Source organism: Oncorhynchus kisutch, unplaced genomic scaffold (genome assembly GCF_002021735.2).
Source record: "Oncorhynchus kisutch isolate 150728-3 unplaced genomic scaffold, Okis_V2 Okis06b-Okis10b_hom, whole genome shotgun sequence".
Lineage (NCBI taxonomy): Eukaryota > Metazoa > Chordata > Actinopteri > Salmoniformes > Salmonidae > Oncorhynchus > Oncorhynchus kisutch.
The window spans coordinates 10565142-10578415 of NW_022261983.1; the positions used below are offsets into that span (position 1 = coordinate 10565142).

A 13274-nucleotide genomic window follows, 5' to 3' on the forward strand; every position below is an offset into this window, starting at 1 on the left:
GATAGACGGGTAGGTGCCACCTGGAACATTCTGATAGACGGGTAGGTACCATCTAGAACATTCTGATAGACTGGTCCTGTTCAGTAGGTCTGTAACAGAGTGAAACTGGGAGACATGATCTTAACGTGTCCAATAAGAAACTTGTTTTCATTTGCCGCTGCGGAACATTTCAGAATATTGGACAACAATCTAGATATTTGTGTTGTGTACATGTTTGTTACTGACATGCTGCTTGTTGTATTGATGTAAGGTTTGTCTGATTGATGTTACTGACATGCTGCTTGTTGTATTGATGTAAGGTTTGTCTGATTGATGTTACTGACATGCTGCTTGTTGTATTGATGTAAGGTTTGTCTGATTGATGTTACTGACATGCTGCTTGTTGTATTGATGTAAGGTTTGTCTGGTTGATGTTCATGTTACTGACATGCTGCTTGTTGTATTGATGTAAGGTTTGTCTGGTTGATGTTCATGTCTGAATCTGATGTTGCTTCTGTCTTGGTCCAGGCCTCCTGAAAAAGTGTTATTTCAAAGAGACTAACCTGGTTAAATAAATGACTGCTCCTTCTCTCCCTCATCTCTCTACCCTCCTGGTCTCTCGACCCTCCCTCATGGTCTCTCGACCCTCCCTCCTGGTCTCTCGACCCTCCCTCCTGGTCTCTCGACCCTCCTTCACTCCCCTACTCATCTCTCGACCCTCCCTCCTCGTCTCTCGACCCTCCTTCACTCCCCTCCTCGTCTCTCGACCCTCCTTCACTCCCCTCCTCGTCTCTCGACCCTCCTTCACTCCCCTCCTCGTCTCTCGACCCTCCTTCACTCCCCTACTCATCTCTCGACCCTCCCTCCTCGTCTCTCGACCCTCCTTCACTCCCCTCCTCGTCTCTCGACCCTCCTTCACTCCCCTACTCGTCTCTCGACCCTCCTTCACTCCCCTCCTCGTCTCTCGACCCTCCTTCACTCCCCTACTCATCTCTCGACCCTCCCTCCTGGTCTCTCTACCCTCCCTCCTGGTCTCTCGACCCTCCTTCACTCCCCTCCTGGTCTCTCTACCCTCCCTCCTGGTCTTTCTACCCTCCCTCCCTCCCTCCCTCCTGGTCTCTCTACCCTCCCTCCCTCCTGGTCTCTCTACACAGAGATCCCCAGGGTGCGGTGGCCCATGCCAAAGAGGTGATCTCTGACCTGCTGTGTAACCGCATCGACATCAGCCAGCTGGTTATCACCAAGGAGCTGACCCGCACAGCCCAGGAGTACGCTGCCAAGCAGGCGCATGTGGAGCTGGCTGAGAGGTAAGGAGGGAGAGATGGAGAGAGGCACAGAGAGAGGAGGAACATTGGAGGCTGGTACAGGGAGAAATGGGGTGGAAAGGCTCATTGTAATGGCTGGTTGATGGAAGCCCATCCAAATAAGTTGCTATTTTATCTTTGTTACCAGTTGATAACCTCTGACCCCTCTGCAGGATGAAGAAGAGAGACGCGGGTAGTGCCCCCCAACTGGGAGACAGAGTTCCCTATGTCATCATCAAAGCTGCCAAAGGAGTAGCAGCATATATGAAGTCTGAGGTTAGAACTGTGTGTGTCTGTCTATTGGAGGCTATTGGAAATATTAATGTGATTGTCGGTGTCCTGAATAAAGGTATTCATTAATTAACATTCACACATCATTTCTATTGTGTGTGTAGGATCCAATCTATGTTCTGGAGAACAACATTCCCATTGACACCCAGTACTACCTGGAACAACAGCTCTCCAAGCCACTGCTCCGCATCTTTGAGCCCATCCTGGGAGAGAGCAAAGCAGAGAGCGTTTTACTGAGTTAGTCAGCATGCCTCACACACACACACACACACACACACACACACACACACACACACACACACACACACACACAGGGTCTCTTCCTTTCTCTATGCCCTGTCACTCACACTACAAACACACCATGACTGCTGCTGCTATTAGACTAATTGCAGTAATAAAGTTGATTTGATGTGTGTTTCAGAGGGGGATCACACGCGCTGTAAGACAGTGTTGACCTCCAGGGTGGGGGGGCTCATGGCCTTCGCCACCAAGAGGAGCGCCTGTATCGGTTGCAGAGCAGTGCTGAAGGACGATGGTGAGAGAGAGTAATAATGTACTGTGTGTGTGTAAATAATTTATCAGGTTGTTGCGGTGTGTGTTCTCTCACCCCCCCCATCTTTCTGCAGTGACTGTGTGTTCCCACTAATCCATCCATCTTTCTGCAGTGGCTATGTGTTCCCACTAATCCATCCATCTTTCTGCAGTGGCTATGTGTTCCCACTAATCCAACCTCTTTCTACTGTGGCTGTGTGTTCACACTAATCCATCCATCTTTCTGCAGTGGCTGTGGCTGTGTGTTCCCACTAATCCATCCATATTTCTGCAGTGGCTGTGTGTTCCCACTAATCCATTCATCTTTCTGCAGTGGCTGTGTGTTCACACTAATCCATTAATCTTTCTACTGTGGCTGTGTGTTCCCACTAATCCATTCATCTTTCTACTGTGGCTGTGTGTTCCCACTAATCCATCCATCTTTCTGCTGTGGCTGTGTGTTCCCACTAATCCATCTATCTTTCTCCAGTGGCTGTGTGTTCCCACTAATCCATCCATCTTTCTGCAGTGGCTATGTGTTCCCACTAATCCATCCATCTTTCTACAGTGGCTGTGTGTTCCCACTAATCCGTCCTCTTTCTATTGTGACTGTGTGTTCCCACTAATCCGTCCTCTTTCTACTGTGGCTGTGTGTTCCCACTAATCCGTCCTCTTTCTACTGTGGCTGTGTTCCCACTAATCCGTCCTCTTTCTACAGTGGCTATGTGTTCCCACTAATCCAACCTCTTTCTACTGTGGCTGTGTTCCCACTAATCCATCCTCTTTCTACTGTGGCTGTGTTCCCACTAATCCATCCTCTTTCTACTGTGGCTGTGTTCCCACTAATCCATCCTCTTTCTACTGTGGCTGTGTGTTCCCACTAATCCGTCCTCTTTCTACTATGGCTGTGTGTTCCCACTAATCCATTCATCTTTCTACTGTGGCTGTGTGTTCCCACTAATCCAACCTCTTTCTACTGTGGCTGTGTGTTCCCACTAATCCAACCTCTTTCTACTGTGGCTGTGTGTTCCCACTAATCCAACCTCTTTCTACTGTGGTTGTGTGTTCCCACTAATCCATAATGTTACAGCGGCTGTGTGTTCCCACTAATCCATAATGTTACAGCGGCTGTGTGTTCCCACTAATCCATAATGTTACAGCAGCTGTGTGTTCCCACTAATCCATAATGTTACAGCGGCTGTGTGTTCCCACTAATCCATAATGTTACTGTGGTTGTGTGTTCCCACTAATCCATAATGTTACAGCGGCTGTGTGTTCCCACTAATCCATAATGTTACAGCGGCTGTGTGTTCCCACTAATCCATAATGTTACAGCAGCTGTGTGTTCCCACTAATCCATAATGTTACAGCGGCTGTGTGTTCCCACTAATCCATAATGTTACAGCGGCTGTGTGTTCCCACTAATCCATAATGTTACAGCAGCTGTGTGTTCCCACTAATCCATAATGTTACAGCGGCTGTGTGTTCCCACTAATCCATAATGTTACAGCGGCTGTGTGTTCCCACTAATCCATAATGTTACAGCGGCTGTGTGTTCCCACTAATCCATAATGTTACAGCGGCTGTGTGTTCCCACTAATCCATAATGTTACAGCGGCTGTGTGTTCCCACTAATCCATAATGTTACAGCGGCTGTGTGTTCCCACTAATCCATAATGTTACAGCGGCTGTGTGTTCCCACTAATCCATAATGTTACAGCGGCTGTGTGTTCCCACTAATCCATAATGTTACAGCGGCTGTGTGTTCCCACTAATCCATAATGTTACAGCGGCTGTGTGTTCCCACTAATCCATAATGTTACAGCGGCTGTGTGTTCCCACTAATCCATAATCTTACAGCGGCTGTGTGTTCCCACTAATCCATAATCTTACAGCGGCTGTGTGTTCCCACTAATCCATAATGTTACAGCGGCTGTGTGTTCCCACTAATCCATAATGTTACAGCGGCTGTGTGTTCCCACTAATCCATAATGTTACAGCGGCTGTGTGTTCCCACTAATCCATAATGTTACAGCGGCTGTGTGTTCCCACTAATCCATAATGTTACAGCGGCTGTGTGTTCCCACTAATACGTCCTCTTTGTGTACGTGTTTAACTATGCCACAAGAATAGTAAACAACAAACATTTTGTTGGTCCCCACAAGGTCAAATGCTATTTCTAGGGTGGTTAAGGTTAGGGTATGGGTTAGGGAAAATAGGATTTTGAATGGGACTGAATTGTGTGTTAGGTTAGTTGTACAAAACGGTGTGATTTGTAATCTCTGCTTTCCTCCCCACAGCGGCTGTGTGTGATTTCTGTAAGAAGAAGGAGTCGGAGCTGTACCAGAAAGAGGTATAATATATCAACCTGTTGTGTTAATCTGGGTCCTGTTCATTAGGAACTAATATATCAACCCTGTTCTGTTAATCTGGATCCTGTTCATTAGGAACTAATATATCAACCTGTTGTGTTAATCTGGGTCCTGTTCATTAGGAACTAATATATCAACCTGTTGTGTTAATCTGGGTCCTGTTCATTAGGAACTAATATATCAACCTGTTGTGTTAATCTGGGTCCTGTTCATTAGGAACTAATATATCAACCCTGTTCTGTTAATCTGGGTCCTGTTCATTAGGAACTAATATATCAACCTGTTGTGTTAATCTGGGTCCTGTTCATTAGGAACTAATATATCAACCCTGTTCTGTTAATCTGGGTCCTGTTCATTAGGAACTAATATATCAACCTGTTGTGTTAATCTGGGTCCTGTTCATTAGGAACTAATATATCAACCCTGTTCTGTTAATCTGGGTCCTGTTCATTAGGAACTAATATATCAACCCTGTTCTGTTAATCTGGGTCCTGTTCATTAGGAACTAATATATCAACCTGTTGTGTTAATCTGGGTCCTGTTCATTAGGAACTAATATATCAACCTGTTCTGTTAATCTGCGTCCTGTTGCTTTGGAACTAATATATCAACCTGTTCTGTTAATCTGGGTCCTGTTCATTAGGAACTAATATATCAACCTGTTGTGTTAATCTGGGTCCTGTTCATTAGGAACTAATATATCAACCTGTTCTGTTAATCTGCGTCCTGTTGCTTTGGAACTAATATATCAACCTGTTCTGTTAATCTGGGTCCTGTTCATTAGGAACTAATATATCAACCTGTTCTGTTAATCTGGGTCCTGTTCATTAGGAACTAATATATCAACCCTGTTCTGTTAATCTGATGCTAAATATTTAATGTAACAGGGATAAACATCTGACAATAACAACTAGTTTTCCCCTCCCCACTCAGACCACTCCCAAAATGTTAGCTATTTTTGCCCATTTTAATGGACATCTACTAGACTAAGGTACTTAATTCCAAGGTGTTTCTAAGATTCCAAGGTGGCATAGCAGTTCAGACGTCTTTTTGTCCTCGTCTTGTCGTGTCCTGTATATATATATATATTTACAACTTTTTCACATACATTTTATTTTTATTTTCCATCAACTCATCTTCAAAACACTCTCCTGCAACCCGCCTCACCAATGTATATTTATAAAAAAGTATTATTTACCTCAGATCTGTAATCCTCCAAGAAGCTAGCCAGAAACTCCAAGAAGCTAGCCTGATACTAGCTAGAAGCTAATCCAGAAGCTAGTTCAGAAGCTAGTTAGCTCCTTTACTGGCAAATCGTTAGTATTCAGCTAACCACGGTTTGTGGTCATCAGCTATCCTTTAGCTCGAAATCTATCGCCAGTTCTGTACGGCGCAGCGCGGCTCGGAACGGAACATACCGGACCAATTTTTCTCTCCATGTCCCTGGATTTCGACTGCTCTCTGGACATTCATACCCGGATCTCACAGCTAGCTAGCTGCTATCCGTGTGACTATCGGCCTTCGTCGATTCCGGAGCAAACATCGGTTGTTCCGGAGCTAGCAAGCTCCGTCAGTCACTCCTGAGTTCCATCAATCACACCTGGGCTGCAGTCACCTATCCGGACCCGTTTTGCTGCCTTCGCGGAGCCCCACCGGGCCTTCACAACTGGACTGCCGACGTTATCTACCCGAAGGAGTTATTCGGCTGGCTCCTCCGTCGCGACGTTACCTGAACGCCCATCTGCGGCCTGCTAACCGTTAGCTGTCTTACCGGCTGCTATCTGAATAGACAATCGGACAATTTTTTTAATTATTATTTTTATTATTATTATTATTATGTTTTCTTCTTGGGCCTCTATAACTATATCTATTGTTTTTATTTTTGTTGTTGTTGTGTGATTTGGATTAATCCCCTCTACCACACGGAACCCCACTAATCTACTGACGGAACGCAAGAGGTGGCTAACAACAGACCTCCATCCTATGCTAGCTTGCTACCGATGCCCTGGCTAGCTGTCTAAATCACCAACCAACCTCTCCACTCACCGGACCCTTTTGATCACTCGACTAAGCATGCCTCTCCTTAATGTCAATATGTCTTGTCCATTGCTGTTCTGGTTAGTGTTTATTGGCTTATTTCACTGTAGAGCCTCTAGTCCTGCTCACTATACCTTATCCAACCTATTAGTTCCACCACCCACACATGCAATGACATCTCCTGGTTTCAACGATGTTTCTAGAGACAATATCTCTCTCTTCATCACTCAATACCTAGGTTTACCTCCACTGTATTCACATCCTACCATACATTTGTCTGTACATTATACCTTGATGCTATTTTATCGCCCCCAGAAACCTCCTTTTACTCTATGTTCCAGACGTTCTAGACGACCAATTCTCATAGCTTTTAGCCGTACCCTTATTCTACTCCTCCTATGTTCCTCTGGCGATGTAGAGGTGAATCCAGGCCCTGCAGTGCCTAGCTCCACTCCTATTCCCCAGGTGCTCTCTTTTGACGACTTCTGTAACCGTAATAGCCTTGGTTTCATGCATGTTAACATTAGAAGCCTCCTCCCTAAGTTTGTTCTATTCACTGCTTTAGCACACTCTGCCAACCCGGATGTTCTAGCTGTGTCTGAATCCTGGCTTAGGAAGACCACCAAAAATTCAGACATTTTAATTCCAAACTACAACATTTTCAGACAAGATAGAACTGCCAATGGGGGCGGTGTTGCAATCTACTGCAAAGATAGCCTGCAGAGTTCTGTCCTACTATCCAGGTCTGTACCCAAACAATTTGAACTTCTACTTTTAAAAATCCACCTCTCTAAAAACAAGTCTCTCACCGTTGCCGCCTGCTATAGACCACCCTCTGCCCCCAGCTGTGCTCTGGACACCATATGTGAACTGATTGCCCCCCATCTATCTTCAGAGTTCGTGCTGCTAGGCGACCTAAACTGGAACATGCTTAACACCCCAGCCATCCTACAATCTAAACTTGATGCCCTCAATCTCACACAAATTATCAATGAACCTACCAGGTACCTCCCCAAAGCCTTAAACACGGGCACCCTCATAGATATCATCCTAACCAACTTCCCCTCTAAATACACCTCTGCTGTCTTCAACCAAGATCTCAGCGATCACTGCCTCATTGCCTGCATCCGTAATGGGTCAGCGGTCAAACGACCTCCACTCATCACTGTAAAACGCTCCCTGAAACACTTCTGCGAGCAGGCCTTTCTAATCGACCTGGCCGGGGTATCCTGGAAGGATATTGATCTCATCCCGTCAGTAGAGGATGCCTGGATATTTTTTTTAAATGCCTTCCTAACCATCTTAAATAAACATGCCCCATTCAAGAAATTTAGAACCAGGAACAGATATAGCCCTTGGTTCTCCCCAGACCTGACTGCCCTTAACCAACACAAAAACATCCTATGGCGTTCTGCATTAGCATCGAACAGCCCCCGTGATATGCAGCTGTTCAGGGAAGCTAGAAACCATTATACACAGGCAGTTAGAAAAGCCAAGGCTAGCTTTTTCAAGCAGAAATTTGCTTCCTGCAACACTAACTCAAAAAAGTTCTGGGACACTGTAAAGTCCATGGAGAATAAGAACACCTCCTCCCAGCTGCCCACTGCACTGAAGATAGGAAACACTGTCACCACTGATAAATCCACCATAATTGAGAATTTCAATAAGCATTTTTCTACGGCTGGCCATGCTTTCCACCTGGCTACTCCTACCCCGGACAACAGCACTGCACCCCCAACAGCAACTCGCCCAAGCCTTCCCCATTTCTCCTTCTCCCAAATCCATTCAGCTGATGTTCTGAAAGAGCTGCAAAATCTGGACCCCTACAAATCAGCCGGGCTAGACAATCTGGACCCTTTCTTTCTAAAATTATCTGCCGAAATTGTTGCCACCCCTATTACTAGCCTGTTCAACCTCTCTTTCGTGTCGTCTGAGATTCCCAAAGATTGGAAAGCAGCTGCGGTCATCCCCCTCTTCAAAGGGGGGGACACTCTTGACCCAAACTGCTACAGACCTATATCTATCCTACCGTGCCTTTCTAAGGTCTTCGAAAGCCAAGTCAACAAACAGATTACCGACCATTTCGAATCTCACCATACCTTCTCTGCTATGCAATCTGGTTTCAGAGCTGGTCATGGGTGCACCTCAGCCACGCTCAAGGTCCTAAACGATATCTTAACCGCCATCGATAAGAAACATTACTGTGCAGCCGTATTCATTGATCTGGCCAAGGCTTTCGACTCTGTCAATCACCATATCCTCATCGGCAGACTCGACAGCCTTGGTTTCTCAAATGATTGCCTCGCCTGGTTCACCAACTACTTCTCTGATAGAGTTCAGTGTGTCAAATCGGAGGGTCTGCTGTCCGGACCTCTGGCAGTCTCTATGGGGGTGCCACAGGGTTCAATTCTTGGACCGACTCTCTTCTCTGTATACATCAATGAGGTCGCTCTTGCTGCTGGTGAGTCCCTGATCCACCTCTACGCAGACGACACCATTCTGTATACTTCCGGCCCTTCTTTGGACACTGTGCTAACAACCCTCCAGGCAAGCTTCAATGCCATACAACTCTCCTTCCGTGGCCTCCAATTGCTCTTAAATACAAGTAAAACTAAATGCATGCTCTTCAACCGATCGCTACCTGCACCTACCCGCCTGTCCAACATCACTACTCTGGACGGCTCTGACTTAGAATACGTGGACAACTACAAATACTTAGGTGTCTGGTTAGACTGTAAACTCTCCTTCCAGACCCATATCAAACATCTCCAATCCAAAGTTAAATCTAGAATTGGCTTCCTATTTCGCAACAAAGCATCCTTCACTCATGCTGCCAAACATACCCTTGTAAAACTGACCATCCTACCAATCCTCGACTTTGGCGATGTCATTTACAAAATAGCCTCCAATACCCTACTCAACAAATTGGATGCAGTCTATCACAGTGCAAACAACTACCTCTTTCCCAACTGTATTTAATTTTTATTTATTTATTTATTTTGCTCCTTTGCACCCCATTATTTTTATTTCTACTTTGCACATTCTTCCATTGCAAAACTACCATTCCAGTATTTTACTTGCTATATTGTATTTACTTTGCCATCATGGCCTTTTTTTGCCTTTACCTCCCTTCTCACCTCATTTGCTCACATTGTATATAGACTTGTTTATACTGCATTATTGACTGTATGTTTGTTTTTACTCCATGTGTAACTCTGTCGTTTTATCTGTCGAACTGCTTTGCTTTATCTTGGCCAGGTCGCAATTGTAAATGAGAACTTGTTCTCAACTGGCCTACCTGGTTAAATAAAGGTGTTCTCAACTGGCCTACCTGGTTAAATAAAGGTGTTCTCAACTGGCCTACCTGGTTAAATAAAGGTGTTCTCAACTGGCCTACCTGGTTAAATAAAGGTGTTCTCAACTGGCCTACCTGGTTAAATAAAGGTAAAATAAATAAAAATAAAAAAAATAATACATGCGTACATTGTCGTGGTGATGACTACTTACTAATGGTAAATCCATCTGATAACTACACTGAACTAAAATATTAATTCAACATGGAAAGTGTTGGTCCCATGTTTCATGAGCTGAAATAAAAGATCCCAGAAAAAGCTTATTTCTCTCAAATTTTGGACACCATTTTGTTTACATCCCTGTTTGTGAGCATTTCTCCTTTACCAATATAATCTATCCACTTGACAGTTGCGGAGGGGTTTTAGTCTGTAATTAAGCCCTTTTGTGGGGAAAAACTAATTCTGATTGGTTGGACCTGGCTTTGCAGTGGGTGACCCTATGCCCACCCATGGTTGTACCACTGCCCAGTCATGTGAAATCCATAGATTAGGGCCTAATGAATGTATTTCAATTGACTGATTTCCTTATATGAACTGTATCTCAGCAAAATCTTTGAAATTGTTGCATGTTGCGTTTTATATTTTTGTTCAGTATACTTTAATGGTGAATCTCTCTGATTAATACTTACTAATGTTGAATCTCTCTGATTAATACTTACTAATGTTGAATCTGTCTGATTAATACTTACTAATGGTGAATCTCTCTGATTAATACTTACTAATGGTGAATCTCTCTGATTAATACTTACTAATGTTGAATCTGTCTGATTAATACTTACTAATGGTGAATCTGTCTGATTAATACTTACTAATGGTGAATCTCTCTGATTAATACTTACTAATGGTGAATCTGTCTGATTAATACTTACTAATGGTGAATCTCTCTGATTAATACTTACTAATGGTGAATCTCTCTGATTAATACTTACTAATGGTGAATCTCTCTGATTAATACTTACTAATGTTGAATCTCTCTGATTAATACTTACTAATGGTGAATCTCTCTGATTAATACTTACTAATGGTGAATCTCTCTGATTAATACTTACTAATGTTGAATCTCTCTGATTAATACTTACTAATGTTGAATCTCTCTGATTAATACTTACAAATGGTGAATCTCTTTGAATTGTAGATCTTCCACTTAAGTACTCTGGAGGAGCGCTTCTCTCGCCTGTGGACACAGTGTCAACGCTGTCAGGGCTCTCTCCATGAGGATGTGCTCTGTACCAGGTACACACACACACACACACACACACACACACACACACACACACACACACACACACACACAAATGCACACAACTGGTATACAGATGTGTGTGTTTGAAAGTTACTTTCCCAGTACATCGTTAATATGACTCTCACAGGGTGATGTCAAGCTCCAAGTTTGTTTACAATCTAAAGATAACTTCAGTAAATAAATACTTAGGTGACATTGATAGTCTGATAGTCTGTAACACAACTCCTGAAACAGGAGATGCTCTATATTCACTTCTGACATGGGAGATGCTCTATATTCACTTCTGACATGGGAGATGCTCTATATTCACTTCTGACATGGGAGATGCTCTATATTCACTTCTGACATGGGTGATGCTCTATATTCACTTCTGACATGGGTGATACTCTATATTCACTTCTGACATGGGAGATGCTCTATATTCACTTCTGACATGGGAGATGCTCTATATTCACTTCTGACATGGGAGATGCTCTATATTCACTTCTGACATGGGAGATGCTCTATATTCACTTCTGACATGGGTGATACTCTATATTCACTTCTGACATGGGAGATGCTCTATATTCACTTCTGACATGGGAGATGCTCTATATTCACTTCTGACATGGGAGATACTCTATATTCACTTCTGAAATATGCAGTGCAGGGATCCTTTAACGCACCTAAAAGTGCAAAGTCTGTACCAGCAGTGTACACTCACGTTGGACAATTACCACACATAAACCCATATCAACATATCTGTTACACACAGACCCGCTCTGAAATACACACCATACAGTGGGGCAAAAAAGTATTTAGTCAGCAACCAATTGTGCAAGTTCTCCCACTTAAAAAGATGAGGCCTGTAATTTTCATCATTAGGTACACTTCAACTATGACAGACAAAATGAGAAAAAAAATCCAGAAAATCACATTGTAGGATTTTTAATGAATTTATTTGCAAATTATGGTGGAAATAAGTATTTGGTCAATAACAAAAGTTTAACCCAATACTTTGTTATATACCCTTTGTTGGCAATGACAGAGGTCAAATGTTTTCACACACTGTTGCTGGTATTTTGGCCTATTCCTCCATGCAGATCTCCTCTAGAGCAGTGATGTTTTGGGGCTGTTGCTGGGCAACACGGACATTCAACTCCCTCCAAAGATTTTCTATGGGGTTGAGATCTGGAGACTGGCTAGGCCTCTCTCATCTTTTTAAGTGGGAGAACTTGCACAATTGGTGGCTGACTAAATACTTTTTTTGCCCCACTGTATATGATATTAAGTCAATGTTGCTGTGTCTCCCTCTACCCAGCCGGGACTGTCCCATATTCTACATGAGGAAGAAGGTGCAGAAAGATCTGGATGATCAGGAGAAGCTGGTGTCTCGCTTTGGATGGTGAGAGACAGAACCAACAGACTCCATATTCACCGGCTCCCCTCTCTCTCCACTCCTCCTCGTTCCCTCTCCAGGAAAGGATTTGTACTCTATTGTCTTGCAAGAATTATAAATGTTACACTATTTTATTGAAATATGAATCTAAATAAATGGCATTTTTTTGTAGAAATGTGTTGTCATTCTTGTCTGTCTAGAAGGCCTCAGTTGCATTGAACCAAAAGTATGGTGGTGGATGTTGTAATGTGTTGAGTACTGAAAGTTGTGAAGCGGGTATTTTACGATAACCTGTGCAAAGCAGCAGTCATTTGTTACTATACACTTCTAATAGACTACATTTCAGGGTTCCCATGCTATGTGTTGATATAGACTACGGCCTGTATTTATGAAGCATCTCAGTAGGAGTTCTGATCTAGGGTAGGGCTTGCAAAGGGACGGCATGTTACTGGGAACTTTATACGTTTCCCAGTAAACTACCAGAATTTTAAGAATAATTTGTAATTGGGCTCCCTCAGTGCAAGAGGCGACACTACAGTCCCTGGTTCAAATCCAGGCTGAATCACATCTGCCCTTGATTGGGAGTCCCATAAGGCGGCGCACAATTGGCCATGCGTCGTCTGGGTTTGGCCGGGGTAGGCCATCATTGTAAATAATCATTTGTTCTTAACTGACTTGCCTAGTTAAATAAAATGAAAAGTATAATCTAGTGGCCCTTTTAGGTACTTCAGATTATCACAGGTGTCTGTAATTATCTCCGGCCCTTTGTGACTTCATCATGTCAAA

General features: G+C 43.6%; 1 protein-coding gene across 1 annotated transcript in view; it reads left to right on the forward strand.

The window, feature by feature from the left end:
* The window catches only part of pold1 (polymerase (DNA directed), delta 1, catalytic subunit), a 39739-nt gene extending 27076 nt beyond the window's left edge, over positions 1-12663 (forward strand). The window contains exons 21-27 of the mRNA XM_031814165.1: positions 1134-1286; positions 1457-1559; positions 1679-1811; positions 1996-2109; positions 4406-4458; positions 11003-11100; positions 12411-12663. Coding sequence (XP_031670025.1) covers positions 1134-1286; positions 1457-1559; positions 1679-1811; positions 1996-2109; positions 4406-4458; positions 11003-11100; positions 12411-12498 — 742 coding nt within the window. The 3' untranslated portion in view covers positions 12499-12663. The remainder of the gene's footprint in view (positions 1-1133; positions 1287-1456; positions 1560-1678; positions 1812-1995; positions 2110-4405; positions 4459-11002; positions 11101-12410) is intronic.
* The last annotated feature ends 611 nt before the right edge of the window (positions 12664-13274 follow it).